At 36.3% G+C, this 25,933-nt stretch overlaps 3 protein-coding genes across 5 annotated transcripts; 1 reads left to right on the forward strand and 2 right to left on the reverse strand.

Annotated features, from left to right (window-relative positions):
• Positions 1-1,249: 1,249 nt before the first annotated feature.
• On the reverse strand, positions 1,250-4,123 carry LOC131431317 (phosphorylated adapter RNA export protein). 2 transcript variants are annotated; one of them, XM_058596949.1, is made up of 7 exons: positions 3,818-4,123; positions 2,737-3,353; positions 2,494-2,591; positions 2,234-2,325; positions 1,905-2,169; positions 1,743-1,844; positions 1,250-1,679 (listed from the first exon to the last, which is right to left on the reverse strand). In XM_058596949.1, the coding sequence occupies exons 1-7, from the start codon at positions 3,890-3,892 to the stop codon at positions 1,558-1,560; spliced, it is 1,371 nt and encodes a 456-aa protein (XP_058452932.1). In that variant the 5' UTR covers positions 3,893-4,123; the 3' UTR covers positions 1,250-1,557. The 2 variants fall into 2 exon arrangements, with proteins under 2 accessions (XP_058452932.1, XP_058452931.1); XM_058596948.1 differs by having other exon boundaries at positions 2,494-2,603.
• A 4,022-nt stretch (positions 4,124-8,145) lies between these two features.
• LOC131431318 (ejaculatory bulb-specific protein 3-like) lies at positions 8,146-16,151 on the reverse strand. Of its 2 annotated transcripts, none has more exons than XM_058596950.1 (2): positions 15,993-16,151; positions 8,146-8,763 (listed from the first exon to the last, which is right to left on the reverse strand). In XM_058596950.1, the coding sequence occupies exon 2, from the start codon at positions 8,742-8,744 to the stop codon at positions 8,367-8,369; it is 378 nt and encodes a 125-aa protein (XP_058452933.1). In that variant the 5' UTR covers positions 8,745-8,763; positions 15,993-16,151; the 3' UTR covers positions 8,146-8,366. The 2 variants fall into 2 exon arrangements, with proteins under 2 accessions (XP_058452933.1, XP_058452934.1); XM_058596951.1 differs by lacking the exon at positions 15,993-16,151 and adding an exon at positions 15,538-15,715.
• Positions 16,152-24,749: 8,598 nt separating this feature from the next.
• Positions 24,750-25,449, forward strand: LOC131431319 (ejaculatory bulb-specific protein 3-like). Its single transcript, XM_058596952.1, has 2 exons — positions 24,750-24,808; positions 24,872-25,449. Exon 2 carries the CDS (start codon positions 24,884-24,886, stop codon positions 25,265-25,267), a length of 384 nt encoding a protein of 127 aa, XP_058452935.1. The 5' UTR covers positions 24,750-24,808; positions 24,872-24,883; the 3' UTR covers positions 25,268-25,449.
• The last annotated feature ends 484 nt before the right edge of the window (positions 25,450-25,933 follow it).

The raw sequence follows: 25,933 nt of genomic DNA on the forward strand, positions 1-25,933 counted from the left end.
GCAAAGTTGAAGTTTTATATAATGTTTGGTATGAACGAGCCTTAAGCACAGACTAACAGACATGACAGTATGAGTAAATTCTTAAAAAAATAATTTTTCGTGATGCACTAGTTCCACCTATATTGTACTGCGCGAACTATTTACTATCTGTACACCCCTTGTGTTATGTAAAAGTTTTTTTACTAGTTGGTTTCCCCTCGTTTGTCAACACCGATCAGCTGCTTGCAGGGATGCCTGATTTCATCAAAATATTTGAAAATGAATCGTCACAATAAATTATTGGATTACGTTGATAATATATTATATAACTTTTTCGCTATGTTGGAAGGTAACCATTTATTTGACTCAACGTTGTTCATCTAGACTATTTTTTTATTGTGTTGGTAGTTTTCACCCGAAATTAAGTGGCGACAGACCAGAAGCAAGTAAATATTGTAACAAAACGGGTTCGATTTTGTATTGCGTTGGAGGATGAAAAGTAGGCACAATTATGTATATAGTTTTAGCAATATGTATTAAATCTGTATCCTGCATGAAATTCGCATGTACGTATACAAATCAATACATTACAGGTAATTCTGTATGAATGGCAACTCTGTAGGTAAATGAAAAAAATAAACACAGTCTAAATGACAGACAGGATGTGTTCGATAGGGTAACGTGGCGCCATCATGACACATGTGAGTACTATCCCAAATAAAGGAATATTCGAAATGACCGTTAAAATGATTGAAGAATCTAATTTGAGTGTCCTGTCTGTTAGTCTGTGATTGAGGTTTCTATGCCCGATGAAAAATGAATGGCGACCCTACTGAAAAATGGGTGGCCACCACGTTTCTTGATGAAAACAAACGATTATGTAAAAGCGATTCACACGCAGCATCAAGCGACTATCACCTGCATGGAACGATTACGTAACAACAACATTATTTGTAAGCAATTCATATGAAAGGACACTACGTCAAGTTCACGGAACATTTTAACGACGGGTGCGTGAGCAATATTCGGCTAAAAATATTATCTTGACGTCGATCGAAGTTGATTGATTGTCTGAATCGTGTTTAATGCATGCGTTTCCTGATGAAAACAAACCAATCTCATTTGCATTTGTGGTTGTAAGTGAGCTGTCAGAAAGCCTAATAGATGAGTCGATTGGAATAGAATACAAAATAGCGCCGTTAGATCCATTCAATAATAATACAAGGCACTATCGAATTCTGTTTAAAGTTAAAAATAAAACTAGATTCCGTTGACGGGTTTTAGAAAATTAAATATATTTCCTGCAAACTAAACACTATGTCTCTACATGTTAATCGCTTACTTCCATTGAACTAGTATACGGAATCTCACTCACGCCTGCTCTCGTACTTTTATTTCATGCCACTCCATTTAACGATAGCCAAACAAACTATCGTCTCCCCCAAGTATAGACGAACATTTCAACCTATACTGATTTGAAAGTTTTGCTTTAGTATCAGTTATTTTTTTGCTGAAATTCAGAGCAACCCTCCAACAGCGACGGGAGGATCCATACCATCGAATGGCCATCGTGGGATGCTAAAACATATCCATATCGTCACACGTCATATCGAGAAAATCGTCGTCATAGTTTTGCAGCTGTGTTGGGTCCCGTCGGGAACTCTCTGGTTCCGATTCTTGATCCTTTGGATCGCTAAGAACTGTACGAAGGGGCTTGATTAGAACGAATTTGAATTTGAATTGAACTAGAATGTGAATGCTACCTTTTTCAAGGCTTGTTACATTTACATGTACGTTTTGTGGATGGTAGTCGGGGCTTCCTTCACGGTTTTCATCACCCACTGGCGATGGAGGTGGATTGGATACTGGAATACAAAATTAAAATCAGAGTCAATTGTTTTCAACAATCAGTTTTTCAGTCTTACATGTACTGTGTGTTTCCGGCTTCAGATGAGACAACATTAAATCGCTTCTTGTTGGTAGTTCATTATCAGCTGCTTGCCTATTGAGGGTCTTTTTCAGTTCTTCGACCTTTTTTTCCCGGTTCACTGCCTGAGAGTTCTTGCGCTCCTTGATGGCTGCTTTTTTCTCTACCAGGAAGATTGCCTTTTTATCATCCTTGTCGACTTCCTCGCTGTGCTTGAGTAGAAACAGGAAAACACCACCTGGAGTACGACGACGTGCACCGTTCTGAAAGAAAAATACGATCCGATAATGGGTTTGGGTTTTTGATTTGCAATAAATTTTCGTGTACCATTATAAGCATTCCTCCGTCTGCTTCAATTTTTTGTGTTTCTTTGAATATCTTTGCCGGTATTTGTTTTCCAAGAACGCTGACGACACGTACTGAAAATTTGTGGAATTAGGGTAGAAACATTTCTTGTGTACTGCACATTCTATTGCCTCATTTCATATAATCTAATAATTTATATTCAAACAATTCGTCAGTGAGTTTTAGAATTTTGGCAAATGGAAAGAACTTCCTTTTCAAGTTAAAATATTAGACATACTTACACATTAAGTCATCTTTTTCCTCGCATAGTTTGTTGGCTAGTTCGGCAGCGAAAACTTCGTAATCACAGTCATCTGCCACGTTCAAATCTAGAATGTGCCTGGAAGCAAATCTAACGCGTAAATTACTCGATCATTGAGAGTCTACCTTGTGCGGAAAGCCCTTTACCCACGGTGCACATATCTCAAACGTACAACCATGCAAACAAGCACATGTAAACTGACACTATTAAAATTGGGTCTTACCTTGGTGCGTTCTGGAAGCTATCGTTGCTATTACTATCGCTACTGTTGCGTTTTCCGAGTCGCAGTTTCACGCTCTTTCGTTCTCGAACACAGGCACTTCCGAATGAGGTCGACCGAAACCGCTTGCCACCCCCGCATCCATCGGAGTCATCCGAATTTGACTGTCTCCTTTTCATCGCCCTTTGAAACGCGTTGTCACCGTTCATTCGATATTTCAAACTGTAATCGTAGGATTCAACGTCCCGATTTCTCATCCCGTTCAGAGTGACATCACATCCGCGCATATTCTCCATCAACGTATCTTCTTGCAGACTTTCCGTCCAGATGTTATATTTGTTCGGGAGCGACTGACTCGACTGTGGTTGTGGAATTTTCTCCAACGGAGGACGTATCCTTATTTTCTTGTCGCTATTACTTCTCATTCGTTTACCGAAACTGGTGCCATCATCGTCGCTGTCATCCGAACTAGCTTCTGACTCGTCATTCAAATCATCCTGATCCGATAGGATTTCCATTGCTGTCCGGGCTTGGCTAACACTAGCGCCACCGGCGAACTCAGTTTTGGCTAGATCTGGCCGTGCCAGAGGCGTGTAACCTTCGTCGCTGTCATCTGTCACCTGCAAAAGGATCGAGTAAAGACGTAATTACAAACCGGTCATTGACTTTGACAAACACAGGGATGCGCGGTGATTGCGAATTGAAGTTTGTGACAAAAATGTAGGTCAAATGCTACATTTGAAGACTGACCTGAATTTATTCTGTAATGATTGCAAAACAATTTTTTTTCTATAATATTCGAGAATCTAATCCAATTTTGTCTAAATTTATCAAAAAAGTATCTCCCATCTTTTAACTGAATATTTGTTCATAGTAATTAAAATTCAAAAAATTGTTTTCACTTTAACATTTTTTGCAAATGAACCATTTCTGAATTTCAATGTCATCCACAGAAATACATCGTCAAGCGACAGAAGAAATTCCGATATTAATGTAAGTTCATGGTCAAATTTGATTTTTTCTCATCATAAATCCACAATGTTGACTATCGTATTAGAGGTACGGGGAAGTACAGGACACTCACCTCGCCTTCCTCTAGCTCCAGATCCTGTGGATTTGGACTAGCGAACTTGATTGCTTCGTGTTCCATGCTCGTCATTTTGGAACTTCCAAGCCTATCTCCTATCGGAAGAGTTGACGTGTGAAGCAATTTTCCAGTTTAATAAACTTTTTCCCGGCAGGGGTATACTATCTAGAGTAGTAAATGCATTTTTGCCGCAACTATAACGATCGCAGTTTGTTTTTTAAAGAGAAAAATCACTTTCAATTATAACTTTTAAATTTAAAAAGAAACTTTCTTTCACTTTGCTGTTCTTAGCTGTCTACTGATTTGACGTCTCGAACTCAGTGGGCACAGCACAGGGTGTAACCGTAAGAACTTGACGTTTTTGAGTGGTCTGCAGTGAGTGCCTGAGACGCTCCATATATACACACTGAGAAAAAAAATGATATTCCTGAATAAAAAATCCTAGTTCTTTCTAAATAATATAGGGTAAGGGTACCCCCATTTATCTCAGCTCCAGTAGTCATCACATATACGAAAACCATTCGTTAGAGTGAGATTATTCATTAGATCCGGAGCAAAGATATTGTATCCGATTGTATCACTGCTCGTAGATGGAAAGTAGAGTAAGTCTATTGTTTAAACTGTCAAGATGTGAGTTTTAATCGAGTAAAACGGGAAAAGGTCTTAATTTGTTTAACTTTGGCCATTGCTTATTGCAAAATTTTATCAAGTGTTTTTTTTTCATTTTAGTAAAATTCAGAGATGCATTTTTAACGGAAAGTATAGAAAATAAGTACTAGTATATGTAACATAGTACTAATAAAAAAGAGTCAATGCATAGGGCACTGGTCTTACAAACCAGTTGTCATATGTTCGAGCCCCAACCTGGATTCGTAGTGTCAGTAGAATTGTAGCACCAGCTATGCAATGGTTCTGTACACACTAAATCGGATGCGAAGTCAGTTGAAACAGAAGGACTTTGCTAGTTTCGTATAGTGGTGATGTGCAAAATCATTAACATCCTTCGCAAAAATTGAACTAAATCGGATAGGGATAAGTTGAGCCGCCCGACGGTCAGAGATAATTAGATTTTCCCGCATCGGAACGGAACATTTTCAACGTTTGAAACAGAATTTTGGGTGTTGCAAAAATAACAGAGTTTGTTCCGAATTAACACGGAAACCTAAGTAGCAAATCTAACTTATCGAAATTTCAAGATGTTCTACAATTATTTTAGAATTTTTATTTATGTTAGATATGTTCAAACAGATTTTTAAACATATTAAAATCGGTTGTGCAACTTATCACTATTAAGTTTCACAATACTACCGAAAAAATCATTGTATAACAACTTTGAGTACATCTAAAACAACTGTGCAGCAAATCACCAACTTGTTCATGTTTCACTAGCAGTTAAAAAAGTTCTGCACAAATTTTCTCATCGTCATGTAAAACGGGAGTAACTATAACAATTGTGCAACATATCAAAAATTTTTCAAACGGCTGTCATAATTGTATCGGACACATTGTATTTTCTTCTGAGTCAGCATAATTTCGTCTGCCTCATGAATTTTTAGTTAAGTATCTGCGCTGTGTGAACCTTTTTTTTATTCAACTCACTGTTACCAGGCTAAGCGCACTATTAGTTCAATATCAACTACTATTGCACTGATGAGTCAAAGACAAAACGTAAAGAAAATAAATGTTTGAGTAATTTTTTTTCCTATTTTCATCAATTGTAAAAAATATATCATCGAGACTCTACGCGGTTTTGGCCGCAGCGTTTCACGACTACAAATTTGTTATCCTCTACATTTGTAGTGCTCGATTCCCTGTTCAGTGTATTACATATATTTTGTGAAAGTTGACCATTCTGATTCAACTGACTTCGCAGCCGATTCTTAGCGTAAAGCACTAGTACATGGCTTTTGGCTCGATTCTATGTTGAACCGCCAATACTGAAATTATTATATTCGCAGATCTTTCCACTGTCTTTTCGAGGATAAACTCCAGATTTTCTGGTCAAATTCCAGATTTTCTGGTCAGGTAGTTTCTCGCTTTTCGCGAAATTCCACAAGGGAGTCGTCTTGGTCCTTTCATATACCTACTTTACTTCAATGGTGTGATTTTTCACCTGAAAAGCCAACGTGTTTCGGTAACTGGGAATCATCTAACGAAAAAAAGAGTTCACGAATAAAGCGGGGGTACAAAAAACGACACACAAGCTACAAGAAATATAGAAAGTAAAATCAGTTTATTTCACCTTGACTATTATAAGTTTAATTATGGAATGAAAATTTTCTACGGCTCATAAACTTAGAGTTCATATGCTTTGGATTTTGTTTCCTCAACATCATCAGTTGACAATGGAGATTTCTATATAAAATGTTCAAAACGACGAATGTAACAATAAGAGACTCTCTTTGTTTACTTTCTCTTTCGATTATTGCGAAATATTCCTGCATTTTTCGGTAATTTCTTCAGTGCAGATTAAAAGATGATAACTTTGGATATTACTATCGTTAAATAATTCATTTAAGAGAAGGATTGCTAAGAATACCTAACAATCGAAAGAGAAAGTAAACAAAGAGAATATCTCATTGTTACATTCGTCGTTTTGAACATTTAGTACAGATTTGTTTGTTTTACTCTCCATAGAATAACTTTCACGAGCTGTGGTCAACGATGTCAAATCTACGGAAATCTCCGTAGATCTACGGAAATCTCCGTAGATCTACGGATTCGATCATTTTCTACGGATCTACGGATCCGTAGACAAAATCTACGGAAATTGGATTTTTTCTACGAAAATTTAAATTTATTAACGGAGAACTACGGAAACTAGTTTTGTCTGGCGAGCAAAAAAAAATTGTTTTTAACCTCGAGAGCTTCCGAGAAAAATCCCAATCTACGGAAATGACACTTATCTGGCATCGCTGGCTGTGGTAAGTGCAGGCTACTGATTGGACTGGATGCACTGTACGTACGAGATGTTTTATCTCATATCTTTGATATTTCTGATAATAGTGCCACAGAATCGATTGCCCGAAATGGCTTTAAAAAAATTAACATTTAATCGCGAGCTCTTCGCAACAGCATTTTACTCCACTGCGAACAAATTATAGAACGAATTGTGTAAATATTAGCCTGTAATTGTCATTCAATCTTAAAACTGTCATTAGTGCCACGCTATATTTACAGGTTTTAAAATGCCAATTTGATTCTACTTAATGTATACATCAGCCATTGAAACATCCTAAAACAAGGGTATTATTAATAACTAAAATGTCGGTTGATTTTTCATTAGGGCGTATAAGCAAGTGACAGTTTCTCTTTAACCACTCTCTCTTTCGATTATTGTGATGTGATTAAAAAGATTTTCTTTGATTTCACTACTCTGTTCGAAAGTCGAAAGTTTCTGGTATCATTTGATGCAAAGAATTGAGTGACAAACGTGGAAAACGCTTGGTAATTGATAAAAGAGAAAGTAAACGAAGAGAAACTGTCACTTGCTTATACGCCATAATGAAAAATCAACCGAGAAATATAGATATTTCGAGAGGTCTACACTTGTTAATGCTATTTTTACATGATTTGTTTTCACTTAGAGAGAATAAGACTCAAACAGTACGAAGGTAAACTTTTGACATATTTCTTATGAAATTAGGAGAATTACTGGAGACTTTCTCGTCCCGGTTGACGGTTCAATGCATAAGGCACTGGTCTTACAAACCAGTTGTCGTATGTTCGGGTCCCGACCTGGAAGGATTCGTAGTGTAGTAGTAGAATCGTAGCACCAGTCAAGGTCAAATTCCACTACAGGAACGTAATATCAAGGCTTTTTACTGGAAACTCACGGTAATTAACTGTCTGGGATATAGAGTTACCGTTTATATTTCTGAGATACACTATGCATGTTTCAAACGTTACCTATGTCAACCTTAACGGTAACGCTATCACACCCGAAGAGCAAAACTATTTATTAAAGTTTTGTCTAATGTCTTGAAAATTATATAAAATGTAATCCGAGTCCGGTTCAGTTAATTTGTAGGTCGTTAATACCTAGAACGATATTTATTCCCCGGGATTTCCCTTAACAGGCGAACGTTTCCGTCATGAGTAACTGTGAACTTGATCGGTATCTTCAACCTATGAGTTGATATCACGCTTCAATTAATCAATTGCGGTGTTCGTGCAGTGCAAGTAAACAAGCTTTCGATTGCTTCCTAAGTATAACAAGAGAAAAAAAACATACAGGTCGTTTTCCAGTGAAGCATGACGATCAAGTAGTGTTTCCTTATTATAAGTAAGGCAGAATGTGAAACAAATAATAAACAACATAAATGTATCAGTTCCATATTTATTGTAAAAAAGTTAAGCGTTTTTATTTCATTGGCGCCTTCGATAACGTTTTCACCATTTCTACGAGCGTCGTCCTTTACAGTTGATAGAGGAGTAAGAAATAATACAACGAAGCTTTGGTCTCTTGATTCTGGGAACAGTCGATTCCCTGTGAATCAATTTCAGATGCTCAGAAAAGTAGAGGAAAAATTTTCGTCTGCTGATCCTAGATCTTGATTCCTGAGGCACGGGCCTCATCACGGTACTTGTTGATGTACACATTGCCCGGATCGTAACGCTGTTGCAGCACCTTCCACTGGGACGATCGGTTTTCGATCAGATAGTTGATAACGTGGACGGCACCTTGGCGTTGCTTGTCGGTACATTTGGCGCAGTTGGTCTGCAGTGCCTCCGGCAGGATTCGCTTCAACTCGTTAGCATCCGGGGTGCAGCGGCCCTGGTCCAGCAGACATTTGTAGTAGTTGTTGAACAGTCGGTTGGATTTGAGAATCTCGTCGATGTCGATACCGTCGTACTTCGAGGTGTATTTCTGAGCGGCCACCGACACGATCAGGGCGAAGGAGATCACGATGAATAACTTCATTTTTTTGGTTTAAGCAAATCTGAAACGGATATTGAGTGAAAAATTCCAAGTTATTAGTTGAAACATACCGTCTGACTGAAGATATTGGGATGTTATTCTATATATATGTAGATGAGTTATAAGGAACTATTTTTTCATGAAAGTAAAGTTTAATGGATGACTATCCCGATTGTAATTACTTCTAATATATGCTTGGGCCACACGTTCTTTGAGCTAATTATAATAACCAATCATTTGCACGTTTTTATGGCGTGCACGATCAATCGCGCAATTTGTGTGCTAAGAATGAATAAGAGGATCAGTAGCTCGATGGTTCGTTAGAAACATTATATTTGACTCAGTCGCAGAAAATATGCAAATATTCTGGCTCACAATTTGTGAGATATCATGAAGCCGTTTATTCTGTTCTTGAGAATAGAACCTAGCTTCTCACACGATTAACACAAGAGTAAATTCCTTTGTCGCTAGAGTCGGATTTGAATTCAATCGGAAAATCATTCCTAATCCACATAGTGGTGTGATAATGCCTTTCTTTTTCTTCAAAACATTCTAATGAGTTTTTCATCATTTTATAAAATAATTTCCAACACTAATTTGGGCTCATTTTTTATTTTGATTTTTAACTTTGGGAAGAGTAATCTAAAAACCCCTGTTTAGTCCACTTAGTGGAATTTTCATAGATCTTGAAAAATCTTAGAAAATTAGGCGCGTAAAAATACAACGCGTTTTTTTAGTTACTTCACTTATACAATCATATCTCTGGAATCAAAAGTCACAGCCATTTGAACTTCAAACTTGATCAATGGCTCGACAGTAGCTTTCAAACGAGCACACACGCACACACACACACACACACACACACACACACACACACACACACACATGTTGTTGCTTGAAATATTTTTGTCCGCGCTAAGATTAGCAACACTGATTTTCATAAACTCACAATCAAAATAACGACTTACGGTTCCGGTAATTAGTGTAAAAATATCAATTTCAAGTGTGTTTTGTCACAAATGACCATGTAAAGAGAAGCGAATACCTCAAAATCGGTTATCAAAATTCTCTAGTTTGTACAGGGTGCGCTATCTAGACAGAACCATTTCAAATGTTTGATAATGCCATTTTTCATCAGATTTTGAAAGAGGAACACAATGTCATTGAATGACAATTGATCCATTGTTGCCCATTTGAACATTTTGCATTGAATTTGACAACATTTCAGGTGTAATAGCAGTAATTTCCGTTGTGATATTACCTTTTAGTTCTTCAATAGACTTTTCAAACAGCCCCAGTACGAATTGTCTTGGCGGAAGGCGCTGAATGTACTCCATATTCTGTACGATAAGCTGAATGGAATGCCATAGACTGGCGTTACAGAGTCTAGCTGATTAGTCATAACGACGGAGCTTTCAAAATTTCAATAGGTCCTGCCTAGATGGCGTACCCTGTAGAGCTAGTTAGTTGATTATCTAATGAATTTACAACAGTTATACCAGCGTTTAGTTTCTCAAATATTCCAAAACAGAACTCGCATCGATATCTCAGCCGGTTAAACCGAACTTTCAACTCTCGGTTGATTTTTCATTAGGGCGCAAGTGACAGTTTCTCTTTGTTTACTTTCTCTTCTATTAATTACCAAGCGGTTTCCACGTGATACCCGAAACTTTCGACTTTCAAACAGAGTAGTGAAATCAAAGAAAATCTTTTTAATCACATCACAATAATCGAAAGAGAGAGTGATTAAAGAGAAACTGTCACTTGCTTATACGTCCCAATGACAAATCAACCGAGAACTATCAAATTCAACTAAAAGCTTCTATATTACTATACGTGTTAAATTATGTTCCGGTTCTTGTGTAATAAGGTGATAAGTGTACAAAAATCAAATTGACATTGTAACAAAAGCGACGTTTACATCGGAATCAGATTTTTCGACCAACAAATTTGTGTACAGGACTGTGTGGAAAAAACATTTGTTTCGTTTTCTCAAGCAACATAATTCTTCCGACATTGAGGAAAAAATGTCACGCAGTGCAATGTCGCGTGAGGTGGTGCCCAAATACATAAATCTTATCTACATGAATTAAAATTATTTAAACATTCTAGAAAAAATTCTAAGAAGAATATTGGGCTATCGTCAAGCAGAAATTCATGAAACTCATGAAATCGCAAATGACATATGTCAGCGAGATGTAGTTCCGTGGTAAATTAGTGTTCTGTATCGAGGAAAGTGACTAAGTAGGCTGTACCAAAGACATCATATTAACATTATTTTCAGCCAAAGACATCATATTAACAAGATATCCAGCTCTCACATTTCCAGAATAAATCATTGATAACATCCTTTTTTTGCGAGCATGGTGCCCTCGGGTGAGTCCGCATCGAATCTCGTACATAGAAGTAGGGAAAAGAAATGTCAAATTCATGCGCGCCAAAATGACACAAGTGCATACCCATACAATTGACATGACATGTTGAATGTGATGCCGTGCGATGGCGTTGCTGAACTGAAGATTGATTTCGCTCCAAGCTGACAGGGTCTGGCTGTACAAAACTTGTTGGAATGAATAAAACGAATGGCTCGGTAATTCACATTCGCTGAGAAAAACGGAGAAAAGAAACATGATTTGCCATTTTAATAGAAAAGTTTGGCCGATTTGCACACATTCTTGTTGGGACAATTTTGTATGTATTTCATTTCTCGGTAATTTTTTCTTCACTTGTGGTGGAACTCTCATCGAGTGAGTACGTCGTCTTATGTTAGAGCTAGGAAAATAAGAGTTTTTTTCGAGAATGAACAAATTTTTGTATTTGTTCCAACGTTTCAACACAACGATATTTACGCTGGTAGACCAATTAAAAGAAAGTACATTGGACTATAAGCGACCATTAACTGACAATAAAGCCCAAGCTGCAGTGCCATAAAATTGGCGTCATTTCAAGTAAGATGACGCTAACCAAAAAAAAAAGAAATTACCTGGAAACCTTAAGGGCTGAGGACAGTACCGTAAAGTGGTAGGTTTTTTTGCTATTTTCCCGTTTCAAATTCAATTTTCTTGGAAACGGTGCAGAATATAGACAAACCCACCTGACAATGTGCTCGAAATTTGGTTGAGAATATTCTGTGAAATTTTCAGAATGATTCATTGAGTTTAGCGGTCGTGTTGTATTTTTTTCTGACTGAAGAACTGCTGGAAATTGGAACGCTCGGAAATGCATACCTCTACTTGTTCATCGAATATCTCGGCTTTGAAGGCTTGTATCATAAATCTACCGTGACAAAGTCTAGATAATTTAGTTTAGATGCGATTAGTACATAAAAACACATATGTTATCGCGATAAAAATAAAGTCTTGTATTTTTCTGTGAAACAAAGTCAGTTTCAATGCATCCACTATTTTTTTCGCTTTGGTTTCCTGATAGCGTTCTGAAAAAAAGAGAGAAATAAAATTGGTTCGACAAGGCTGCCAAACACACAGATATTCAATCTTTGTGAAAGTTGAATATTTTTTCATTGTTCATTGGAATCCATGGAATGTCCAACCCATACGATAGATTAATGTGATAAAACTTCTCATCAAAATAATAAAATGTATGTTGCCAACCCGGTACAGTTTGTTCATATACGAGAGAGTACAAGAGAAATACGATGCGCAAAGGGAATTGAGCGAGCCACGTGGTCGATTTAAAACTCAACACGTGGCCCTCTGTCCTCAGACCTTAAGGTGAAATGTAGCGTCATAGAATGCGCGTAAAATATCCGCTTCAGTTGAACGAACCGTCGCACAAAGCATAAGAAGAAAACCCGACACATAGAAACCAGAACTTTTTGCAGTGATTGAGCGCAGTGGGCTTACCTCTCGTTATGTTGGCTTGTAAAAAAGACTGGACGTAATGGATTTTTGAATCCTTTACACTTTGAATATATGCTAATCCAATCGTTATTGTTAGTGATTACTCTTACACTAAAGCTATGAATCATGAGTAATTATGAATGACTAACATGAGGTTATATGAAGTATTGACTAACTTGCTAACCATGTATATGCCTGAGTTTAGTAGCAAGCATGGTTTTTTCTTCAAAAGAACGATTGAAGACAAGAGCACGTTCAAGTATTTTCGATATCTTTGTCAGTAGTTCACCAGGCCACATTGTTTGTATCACAGGTTACATAAAAGTTATATTTTCAAATATTCTACATGAACGATAATACTTGGTTTATATTCATTTCATTCAGTAGCCTGTCAAGGTTGAAGTTTTAGTTTTGCTATAAAAATTGCTTCAATCTAAAATTATACCTATTATATGATATTACACAGCCAAGCATTATTGCTTCAGTAACATCAATGCATTGAGCTCAACAGAGTTGGGCATTTTTAGCATTATAAATGACACGAAATGAAAAAAACGATTTCTTACAATACCCATTTTATTGTATTCAACTCGTTTTCATTACAACACAAAACCCAATGCTGCATAAATTCGCGTCATTATTTGATATGTAACTTTTACTCACGATATAATGCCACCGAGTCCACCGTGTATTTCTCACACCACCTCAATATCACGCAGAGAAATGGAGCTTGTTTAAAATAACAAATCGGTTAGTAGATTTTTAAATCTGATTCATGTTAATTTCAATCTAGAATATGATTGTTTTAAACCATTTTCTCCCTTCAACATCAACAAAGATCTCTGTTCAATGTGAATAAATATTTCGGTCTTGCCAAACGAAAAAAATAATTGTTCCAGCTGATTTTATTCTTGAAATAATTCATCAATGTATTGCGTATCAACAAAAGCAGAGTTGATTTTATTCGCAATATCTATGTTGATTCAAGTCTGCTTTATCTTTATGTGAAGAACAAAATTTATTCATTTTATCTGTTGTCTTATTTGTGTAATGATACAACAAAGTTTATTGTTCAAAAGAACCGTATCAGTCCTATTTCTCATAAACCAGAGTCGTTTTTTTCAGTCGTGAATGAACAGAAAAGTTTTTTACGCGTTTCAAAAGTAAAATTTTATCTGCTTATATATTTTTCATCGGGCTTTTCATCAATCCAAGCGTAAGTATTGATAGTTAATAATATTAGAAACTGCAATAATACGTATTCTTAACAACATATATTTGATGCAGGTTATTTCTATCTTCACCGGAAGGGCACCGGGAAAGGGTATAAAAAGTAATATTGGATTGATTGTGGTATGTAGATAAATATTATAAAAGTATAGAATATAAATGTAATTGGAATTCCTTACAAATATATAAATTGAAGAAAAATGTACCAAAAACAAGCCTTCAAATTATTTCGGAAGAAATCATTTTACTCGTAAAAACAAAACAAAATGAATATTTTTTACAAACAAAAGCTTAAGTTGAAATACTAATCATTTCAAGTTGATATCTTATCATTTATTTCAACTGCCAAGTTTATAAATTCAAAACACTATAAATATTACCTTTATCCAAAATTAGTTCATTTTAAACTGATTTTGCAAGTTGAATTTACTATGAAATTGTTTGTCAACAAATTGACAGGAACGCACAAGTAAAATATTTGTTGGTATTAACAAAATATTTATAGAAACAAACTAATCCACTGAGCAAAATCAAATACCTAGTTTTGTTGTTTCAAGCAACAATATTTGCTATATTAAACAAATTTTTCTTTTGTCACTATTTCAACCAAATAAATCGTTACGTGAAACCCAGATTTAGTTACATTTACAATATTTTTCTCTGCGTGTACGAAAAGTAGCGCGCAAGCAATAAAAAAAAATGCGAAAAAGTTTATGTATGTTTATGTTTTGGCTAAAATTTAAATTTATAATTTTAAATTGAATTTTGAATACAAACACTACCTTTCAGTCCTGAAACCATTCCCGTTGAACAGAACAGTAACAGTTTATACATTTCAGAATCCAATTACGGCTCGGCAAAGCAAAATTTCCAAATTCTAAGAATACTTAGTTGTGATAAGTTTGATTTCGAAAACTTAAGCGTTTTTGGATTTTCTAAAATCGATTCGATTCGCGCTACATTTCACCTTAAGGGCTGGAACGTCACCACTTGTGACTGTACATCCTACTTAAATCTTAAGAACTTGAATTTAGAGCATATTGCAGTACATAATACATAAAAAAATACCTGAACCTCGAGAACTTTTGATCAGAACAGGAGAATTAAAGTAAATCTATATTAGTGCCACAATAAACGAAAGAGAAAGTGTCACTTGCTTTTGATTCACCAAGACTTGTAAGAATGTGGTTTTGTTACTTTCGTGTGCAGTTTGGCTCACGCGGATTTACTAATTCTTGATCTCTTACTTAGTTGGACGAATGTTTAAGTTAGGGATATCGACTCTTGAATTCTAAAACATCAGTGAACTTTGTTTTAGATACCGCAAATTTGAAATCGGCAAAATTTGGCATGTTTTAAAAAATCTGTTTGCGGTGACGAATGATCAATAAACAGTTATCGAACTTGTTTGAGAAAACGCTTACGAAACAGAATTTCATGATTGACGTAAACCGCTGCCACTTTGACCTTCAAATTCGATTGTTTATATGATTAGACATTTTTTCCACATTTTAATAATTGATAATTGAACTCACACGTAAATATGCTCATTCTTGCGTAATAAATCAATAGACAAATTGAACTTGAAATTGTTGTCAATTTTTTATTTGAGAAACATCTGAACAACATTATGGGGAACTCGTTTTGAATGGCGTCCTTGAATCGATGCGAATGATAAAATTTTCGCCAGCATTCTAAGTACTTACTCAAACAATGATCACTCAATGCTACTGGTTTTCACTTTTACGCTCATATCAAAATAGCAGTGCCTATTTGAAGGCTGGTGATTATTCACTCGATCGATTAGCAACTATTAAGATAATTTAATCCAACATTCTACAGTCGAGCGAACAATACTGGCAAGCTGTAGTAGATCACAGAACACTTCACATTACTTTCAAGTAATCAAATCTACGCATTCTAAAGGCCCGGCAATGATAGTATAACCGGTCCGACCACAACGAATAAGCCACTGGAATATTCAAACATCGTCGAGTGAAGTCAGTTCCGAATTGGTACAATAAACAAACATAAAACACTACATAAGTACCCACAGCTTCCGGCAGTTTTTTTTAATCACCAATGAACGCAAGTCCTCGACTCAAAGGTTGTTCCGGCAGTACCGTTAGGACGCCGTAACAGCAACAGCAACAGCACTTACCGTTTAGAATGACGCTTTGATTCAACAATAACAATCTTTCGATGTCGATATAGAACTTGCACTGTGTACGATAGCAGAAAACCTTCTAGCTTTTATATATACTGACACCGTTTCGGACCGACGCCTTTAGATTGGACGGGCCTGTGCTCGTTGGTGGCGTGACGAGATCTTCGCAAATACGCTGAGGAGGACTTCGTTGTGTCACGATTTTGTCTGGTTCTGGTGTCTCTCGATTCTCTGGAGAGACGGTTGACATTGCGTGGTTGCGTTGTGATATCTCAACGTCCAAGGAGGCGGTTGGTTTATTCTGTTCGCTAGTACGGACAGGATAGGCGTGTTTGGAACGAGCGTGAGCATGGGTGATGATTTGTTCATGTGATTCGAATGGATAGGAATAAATTTCGTATAGTTCTCATTCTTTCAGTTGTTCGTTCGTACGAAGATACCTATATGCACTTGTTACAACGCAGAACGGAGTCATGCGTGCGGAAATCCATGCATGGCATTTTAAACTCTTAACAATTTCGATATGAGCTGTGTTGCTATGCCTACAGTCCGATAAATGAAAGCGATTGGCGGGCCGCTTTGTTATTGTACATCGACCTTTAGAAATGACAGGTATTTTGCTTTTTTTCAGTTTATCATAACTAGTTAGGTGTTTAAGCATCTAAATTGTTGTTATGGATATACAGTTTCAAAATGGCAATTCAAGTTTCTTTTGTTAACGTTAAAAAATGTACATTTTCATATTTTCGCCCCATAGCTTCGATCGTTTTACCAACTGCCCCATCACACTGAATTCGAACACTTGCAGGTTTCAAAATCATGCGTACAAGTGTGTGCTTGGATTTAGTGAGAAAATCTCATCATACTTATGTTCTCAACTCAGCCATCATCATTAACTCGATGTTATGATTGTCCATGATATCGACAACAAGTGCAATGTTCTAATCCTATTAGCACAAAAAAAACACGCCAAACCACTCTGACTCTCCACCAGTTTGCCCTTAGTTTGCTTATCGTCAGTGACTTTGCCGAAGCCTACAGTAGAAGTTGAGTCGGAGTCGCAACTGATATTGATTTAGGTGAATATCATTAAAGGCTATCCTAGATCTACTAACCTAGTATTCAAACCGTTACTATAATAGTTGTTATTGTCGTCTGTTCACCAGTTCGAATAGATTCACTTCAGTCATTATTAGACATCGCTTGAGATTTCATCTTTCTAATGCACTTGATCATCGACGGTCCTAACAATGATATTGTTATTATTATTAGAAAAAACGACACTGACATAAAGAGTAATTTATATTTGAGAATGATGTAGCGAGTATTTGAATGTTACCAAAATTCTATAACAGAACAGTAGAATCTAGTTTAATTGAGAAAGGAATCTCAAAAAACGAATTTCGTTTCATATCTTATTTCAGAACAAATTTTCAGGTGGAAAAAGCATCCATTCTTCTTGAAGTTCGTTGAGTAAATCCTTTTTTTTCTTTGAGCCTTTCTCTATAGAAAGTGAATAGAATCGTGAAAAAAAACAACTTTCGAACGGATCTTTGGAGACTTATAGTATTATATACTATTCGACTCAGCGCGACGAGATCGACAAATGCCTAAGTGTGTATGCGCGTGCCTTCTCAAAGATTTTTTATTGCTTAAAGTTTTCAGCGATAGCTGAGTTGTTTTTAACACGCCTAGGCTCGTTTGAAGGCTACTATTGAATTGTGGATTAAGTTTGAAGATCAAATGGCTGTGATTTCTTGTTCCGGTGATATAATGGTACAAGTGTCGTAACTTACAAAACGCGTTGTTTTTTTTATCGCTCAATTGCAATTTCAGAGATTGCCGAACCGCTTACTACAAGTTTAGGCTGGTTTGAAAGCTACTATTGAATTTCGAATTAAGTTCGAAAACGAAATGGTTGTTTTTATTTTGGATCTGAAGATATAATAGCATAAGTGAAGATGATTCAACGAATTTCGATAAGCTTAGGCTTATTTGAGAGTGTTAATTGAATTTGGAAGGGTTATGACAAACATATACGGTTCGAGAGATGTAATCTTATATCGGACGTAACCGACAAATCCCAATGGCCGATGATAGAATCTCACAAATGGTCTAACGAGTCTATTTAAATTTAAATTTTAAAATTTCGTAAACAGTTCAGTATGACGACATACATGTAAAATAAACCGGCTGTAATCCCCTGCCAACTAGTTCAAACTATGCGACGAAACCAAGCTCGTCGTTTTCGTCTTGTCTTGCTAAAGTAAAGTTCCCAAGTAGCAATCCGCAACTAGTTCTGATACGACTAAGTCCAAACTATATTGCAACAAGCCATAACATAACTAGTTACGAAATAGTTATTTAGGTTTCCAAGCACCACATCTTTTTGTCATAGGGAGTGTATCGAAAATAAGCTATCCACAAATTTTTCTTTCAAATTATGATAAAAAACGATATTTTTTTCAAACTAAAAATTGATCCTTTATTGTACAAGGTTAAACTTGAGCATAATGAAAACCTGATGAAATGTAAGTTATTCCTTCACGAATTTTCGAACTTTTGATCGAGCGCTCCTCATCAAAATCCGAACAAGTGTTGCATCGCATTTTTTGGACGCTTGAGTCAAAATTTTTTTGAACTCCTGCATGTTCCCAGCTGCCTTACCAGTCTTCTTGAAGACCCTCTTCACGATTACCCAGTAACGTTCGATGGGTCGAAGCTGAGGGCAATTTGGTGGATTGATTTTTTCTCAAAGAAATTTATACCCTTTTCCGCCAGCCAGTTGAGAGTGGTTTTGGCATAGTGAGTTGACGCTAAATCCGGCCAAAACAGTGGAGGTGTACTATGCTTCTTATATAAAGGCGGCAACCTCTTCTGGAGACACTCAGATCGATAGATTTCTGCGTTTATAGTTCCGGTAGTGTAAAAAAAATCAAACCACAGGAACACATTGGTAGCCATACCAGTATCTTTCGTCTGAATTTCTCCACTTGAATCGACCTGTCCGCATCGCTCACATCCTCCCCAACGACGACAGTAAAGTATTGTGGATCTGGAAGGGTTTTTGAGTCTTCCTTTACATAAGTCTCATCGTCCATCAAAACACATGCATCCGGACACTGCAAAAGACGCGAATACAATTTCCGGGCCCTTGTTGCTGCTCGCTTCTTCTGTTCTACACTTTGTTTCGAAATTTTCTGCTGCTTGTAGGTCTTCAGGTGATTTCGCCTCTTCATACGCTGAATCATTCCGACACTCGTTCCATTCCATTGATTTGTTCTGCATGATTAGAGATACCCCTTTCTGGTCCAGTTTCGGGTTGGAAGAACCGGGTTTACTGCCTCTTCCTGGTAGCTCATCCAAAGAATATTGTTCCCCAAACTTATTAATGATGGTTTTAACACTGGCATGATGCATTCCAAACCGCTTCGCCAATTTTCGCATAGTAATACCCTTCTCACTTAGCCATGTGTCCAGAACCTTAATTTTCACTTCATTTTCAATACGCGACATTTAGAAAACGCAGAATATCAACCGCACAAACAAGTAAACAAACGAAAGTTGACAGCCAAACGCACAGCATGCTGTGATCTGAGCATAAAAAACCACCACAAATACATGCGTACAACACAAATGTATGTGGATAGCTTATTTTCGATTCACTCCTTATTGAATAATTTATAAGTTATAAGTTATCTTACTTAATCCAAACATATCTTTAATCACAGCTATGCTTCTGGCTACTAGTTGAAAAAAAAGGTTTTTTTTCGTTGCGAAACCATTATAAATACGTAAGTGGATATGAAAATCGTTACTGTGAATTGATGTAGCAAAAACATAGACATAAGATTATAACATACAATTTCTGCATTGATTCGGTAGGTAGCTATCGGTAGGTTTTTCCAACGTTATGATAACGAAAATTCAACCTAAAAAACTTTTGTTGGCTTGAATATCGCGAACACAATATGGAGTCTCAAAAAGTTTATGAAACGTAATTTTTGTTCTATGCATTATTATAAACACGAAGAAAACAATATAGGGTTTGTGATAATATTATGATGATCATTATATATGAATTTAAAACAATGTGAAATCATTCTACTTGAATTAATTTTGAGCATTCTGAACTAACTGTTTATTTTCCATATCTTCATAAACAGATTTTGATTGAAGGCGCATAAAAAAACAGTTAATTAAAATTGAATTCCACTCGACAGTTTTCAAATCGTTGTGAAATTTATACCTTGTATAAAGTTTGTGATTTTAAGTACTCTACTACCTTTTTATTGTTGACAGAAAAGGATGCTGGATTCGTTCAATGTTTAAAACATCGATGGTGACTAAGTTTCAACTAGTTTACTTGAAAACAAGTTATTTTCAAGTTATGGTAAGTAAGTTATGGCATTACAACGTAACGACAACGGTTTCCTTTACCTACTTAGGAATTAGCAGAAACTGCGCTTTTTGAGTCACGCAAGTGGTTAGATGTTAGTAACAATCACTCAAATTGCTGGTTGCAAATTAGTCACAAATAAGCTAGCAAAAATTGTTACTGGGGTAATTTCACAAACACCTAAGAGTTATGTTTTTCCCACCTCTTTCTACCTTATTGCGTTGAGCTAGCCCTGTAATTATCACAGTCTACATCTTATCACTTGATGGTCAATAAATTTGATTTCGTACATACCGTTTCACAGTTTCTGGTACCGGAAGTAAATTTATGTTCAAATAAAGGGTCTTATGGTCTCACAGACTGCTGTTGAATTTCAATCGATGCAAAAAAGGAACAGACTTCTAAATAGTATCACTGAGGAAGGATGTTATTAACATCCGAAATACGTCTCTGTATTATTAAGTCTGTTATACTTCTTATGTTGACCTATGTAATATTAATGGAATTCAATGATATTTTGAATTAGTACTCTCATTTTACACAGTTCCAGTAATACCGGAAGCAGTTGTCAAAAACTTCAAAAAGGAACTCACTTCATTTTCTCAGAGCTAAGTAACCGATTCGCACAAATTTAAATTTAAATAAAAGGTCTTATGGTCTCACAGACTGCTATTGAATTTTAATCGCGGAAATACAGGACGAAGTGAGCTTAAAATTTTCAAACTGTCACGAGCGACGATACAAAAAAGGGAAAAGTTCTACTAATTTTGATTCAAAACTGTTTCAATTTGTTGATTATGTTAGTTACTGGCCAAACAAACTGACATCGGTGTTACCGGTTTCCGATTCTCGGAAGTACCGAAAATACTGGAATTATTATTTTCCGACCGAAACTTAGATTCAAATGAAAGACATACGGTAATTTAGAGTGTTTATACCTTATTTATATACATAAAAAATAGGTATAGAATTCGCTCAAACTTTAGAAAAATTTTCCGAGGCCCGGAGGGCCGAATGTCATATACCAATCGATTCAGCTCGTCGAACTGAACAAATGTCCGTGTGTGTATGTTTTTTTTTTCAACTAAGAGGTCGAGATCTCAGAGATGGCTGGACCGATTTTAATCAAACTAGTCGCAAATGAAAGGTCTCCTCGTCACCCAAAACGCTATTCAATGGTTTTGAGTTATACATAGTTTTATGTCAAAATTTCCAGTTTTTTGACAGTATCTGTCACACTTGACCTTGAAAACAGAATATGTTTCTATACTTAGATTCCACACGGTAATAGATATCCAACAAGCCATAGATTGTTAAAATCTGTCCATTTTCAACGAAGATATCGACATTTTTGTATAAGCGACATTTCCCCCTATTCCAGTGGTAGGAGTTTTGAGCGTTGTATGACAAAGCAATGCTTGGGAGCAACGTGAAACACAATTTTTTATACTGTTATATACAATTGTTTCTAAGTACCAAAAAGACTGTGTACAGCATCCTTTTTCATGACAATTTGCCTCGGACCGATTTTAGCACGGTTCGTTTTTGGCAACATAATCATTCAAATATGACATATGTAAACAGATGATGGCAGCATTTTCGAGTTGAAAGTAATTCCAAAATTATATTGATTTAGGGCATATTCAGGAGTGTTCTAGTTCTAGATGCATAATTTATGTCAGTCTTAAAATTTAAATCTAGAAATTATAACAAAATAAACTGGCAGCCCCAGCAGCGTTTTATCTGTGTTTCAAATATAGAAAAAATAGAACGGCAGTGTATACCAGTTTTAAATTTGACAGTAGAACTGGTCGAATAAATAAAACTGAAACGGATTGCTGGGGATATGTTTGTTTCAGTTTCATTTACATTATAGACCACTCATATGAATCTTGCAGCTGCTGAATTTGCTCTTAAACTACTTACAGCAATAAATGCAGGAAGAACATAACTTCCATATACCATACGACTCAGTTCGTCGAGATCAGTAAATACGTGTGTGACAAATAATTTCACTCAATTTTCTCGGAGATGGTAAACCGTTTTCTACAAACTCAGATTCATATGAAAAGTAATATACTTCCAAACAAGGTTCCTTAATCACGTTTGGATCCGACTTCTGATTGCGAAAGCACAGGATGATATGTGAAACGAAATTAAAATAATGCAATTCATTTTTATCGTAGATGGCTGAACCGATCTAAGATTCAAATGAAATCTAATCATTTATGATTCAAATAACAGGTCTTAAAATCATATAAAACATCTTACTTTTTAGTCAGATCCGACTTCTGGTTTAGGAGATACAGGGTGATTAGTATAAAAATGTCCATTTCACATAAATTAATCAGGTTTATAGGGTTTGCAGATTTGGATAGTCGATTACCAAATAAATTTATTTCAGTTTAAAAGGTATTCGTTTTTGGATTCGGAATGTACCCCCAAATTTTAATTCGCACTACAATTTCTCAAAGATGTCTACACACTCCTCGGGTGAATTTAACTGATTTCGGCTACACCGATTTTAGAATTCCGGTTCCAGTATCGAATCGTTTCTCAAAGCTCAATCATTTTCTCAAAAAGGCCAAATCGAACTTCAAAAACAAAAATTCAAATTAAAGGATTTAAGGTCCCATACAAAATTGGTGAATTTTATCCGATTCTGGAATTACAGATGATGAGTTTTTGAAATTCATACCGATATAGGAGATGTAAATTGTTTGGCGTATTAATTTGTGGCCATTCGAATCATTTTAGGTTATACTAGTTCCTGAACATCGGCTCTGGAAGTATCATAAATAATGACGAAAAACTCTAAAGTGGCACTTACTTCGACATCTCATGGAATGTTCAATCGATTGTCACACGTTAAGATTGAAATTTGATACGATTTGCAGTTTCGACATCACAGGGTAATGAGTGATTAAAATCTCAATTTGCCGTTTAAAACGACGATAATTAAAATAATGGGCCGTATGAATAAAATGTAGTAAAGTCTCTTGTTTGTAGTATCTTCTCGAAAACGTAGTCCACAGAGTAAAACACGTTTGGTTTGGTTTAAATTTTTCTACTTCACTTTATCAGCAAACACACGAGTAGCATCCTCTGGAGCTACCTACCGAAAAATTGTAGTAAATACTACATGTTCGAACGTTGTTGTGTAGTAAAGTCTCTGCTTTTGACAGGAACGTGAACCACATGTAGCATTTACTACCGATATTCAAGCATGCTACGTTTTATTCATACGGCCCAATGTCATGAGAACTAAAACATCTAAGAATATCCATGCAAAAAACACATGCGGATTGATAAAAAAAGGTATCATCTCACTGCTAGGTGGATTAATCACGTTTTTAAATTACATCCGACTTCCGGTTCCGGAAAACAGGGTGACGTGTGTTTAAAACTTTAAATGATCATTTATCGTCGACTCAAAACAAACCAAAATTCTGCTGAATTTTCCTTAAAACTGTTTCAATTTATCGCTTTACTTTTTGAAAAATACAACAGCAATATTTATGAGAATCCGAGTATTATGAGAAAGTCATCATCACAACACAAGACTAGGTGGATTGAAACAGGTTTTGATATCGAAAACGGTTCTACTTCAACAACATTTCGATTCGATTAAACGCAAAACTGGATGAGGGTTGATTTTCAGAATGCACATCTGCTTTTTATCGGAAATGAATTTTTATTTATTAATTTTAGTCTGTGAAAAGCTCAAATAATAATGTAACTACCCGAAAGAGCATTTATCAAATACTCGCCTTTTGCACTATAGCTTTGCAATGATTCAACTTTACCTAACGCAAGTTGTTTTGACATGTCGCATGAAAAACTGCATACTGCATGGTTATCGATATTTTTAAAACAAAAATTAGTTTGAAATTTCGCAAACAAAATTTCTCTTCTATCTGTCGTAACTTTTACATCAGCTTGTACGGTTTATAAAGACGTGGTTTCGAAGGAATGGTTGAACGTAAATTCAAATGACTATATCTTCGAAAGTTTAATAGTTTGCAATTATGTTCTCAAATAATATACATATTTTCGGAAGTTCGATATAAACTAAAGAAATCAGCACAATAATTCACTGTACAATTCTATGGATATTTCCAGTAGAACTGCTTGGACAAGTGGAGGAAAGTTAATTGGACTCGTGTTATTATGCGGCATGCGCTGAAAGCGTTTTCCATCTCTCAACCACCCCGATATGATATGCCGTGGCCGCCCTGTGAGAACAAGGGCTGCGACTGGCCTCTTTTGTTTACCGATCATCCTTGGTAAGTCAGTCTACCGTGATTTCACCGGCTGGCGTTAGTTAGTACTCATATATAAAAAGCGAGAACGTCTTCTTTAGGTGCATAGTTAGTTTCATAATTGCAGCCGAGAAGCATTCGTTCGAAAGGTTCGTCGTTTGTGCATTCAAATCTCTGAATCTGTTGAAAGTTTCGTTTGATTTTCCGTGTAGGTTATTCCAAATATGAAATTCCTGATCCTTGTTGTTTTGGCGTTGGTAGCAGTGGTTTCGGCCCAGGAGAAATACACAAGCAGATACGATGGAATAGACGTCGAAGAGATTCTAAGGTCGGATCGACTCTTCAATAATTACTACAAGTGCCTTATGGATGAGGGTCCGTGTACTCCGGATGGCAAGGAGTTGAAAAGAATCCTTCCGGAAGCTCTTCAAACCGATTGCGTTAAGTGTAGTGAGTCTCAACGTGCCGGTGCCATCAGAGTGGTCAACTATTTGATCGAGAATCGTCCGGAGCAGTGGAAAAATCTGCAAGCCAAGTATGACCCGGACAACATCTACGTGGAAAAGTACCGCAGTGAGGTGGGAACGAGTGCTACCACTACCGTATAGTGATGAATTCACAGTAATTGAACCTGCTGGATTGATTCAGTCTATTGAATAATTAGTTGAATGATTTGTACTTCATCCAAAAAAAAAGTAAGAATTATTAAAGTGTTCTAAAACCAGTTTGTACAGAAATCCAATAAAAAGAGTGCAATTCTATTAGAATACAAAAAACTGTTTGTGCTTAACGATGTGCTTTCTCATCGACAACAAAGAAGAACGGAAGAAAATTGCATAATCCTGGAATCGAGTACTGCAACTATTAAATTTTACGTTGTCTCATTCTTCCGCAACAAGTGTTCGGGAGGTAATCGAATAGATCCTCCCACCCCCTCCCCTCTGGTTGTGCTTCAGTAAACATCGAAAATCTCGCAAATCGACTGTTTGGTTGAGGATGTATCATTATTTTTTCAACTTTGCAAACGAAATGCTAACGAACTGACGCCGACGCTTTTCGAATTGACTCATCGGAAATTCAAGTTCAATGTCGAGCTGTACCGTGCCATTGTAAATGTCCGGAACATGCGCAGTGCTTTGAGTTGTTGCGCTTCAATTCACTCTATGCCTCACTTGAACTGTTTGTCCATCGAATTAGTCTGCTGAGTGTGGAGTCATTTTTTCGGTTTCGCCTACACGTTTACTTGGGTCTACAATAATACATTCAAAAAGGGG

This window comes from Malaya genurostris, chromosome 2 (genome assembly GCF_030247185.1).
Source record: "Malaya genurostris strain Urasoe2022 chromosome 2, Malgen_1.1, whole genome shotgun sequence".
Taxonomy (NCBI): Eukaryota; Metazoa; Arthropoda; class Insecta; order Diptera; family Culicidae; genus Malaya; species Malaya genurostris.

Excerpts from the sequence above, each read along its gene's own strand:
- LOC131431319 (XM_058596952.1), top strand. The coding sequence starts at position 24,884 with ATGAAATTCCTGATCCTTGTTGTTTTGGCGTTGGTAGCAGTGGTTTCG.
- LOC131431317 (XM_058596948.1), bottom strand. The coding sequence starts at position 3,892 with ATGACGAGCATGGAACACGAAGCAATCAAGTTCGCTAGTCCAAATCCA. Across the intron at positions 2,326-2,493 it reads GGAAAAAGATGACTTAATGT|TACGTGTCGTCAGCGTTCTT; the intron begins GTAAGTATGTCT and ends ACAAATTTTCAG. Across the intron at positions 1,680-1,742 it reads TGTAACAAGCCTTGAAAAAG|TTCTTAGCGATCCAAAGGAT; the intron begins GTAGCATTCACA and ends CCCTTCGTACAG.
- LOC131431318 (XM_058596950.1), bottom strand. The coding sequence starts at position 8,744 with ATGAAGTTATTCATCGTGATCTCCTTCGCCCTGATCGTGTCGGTGGCC.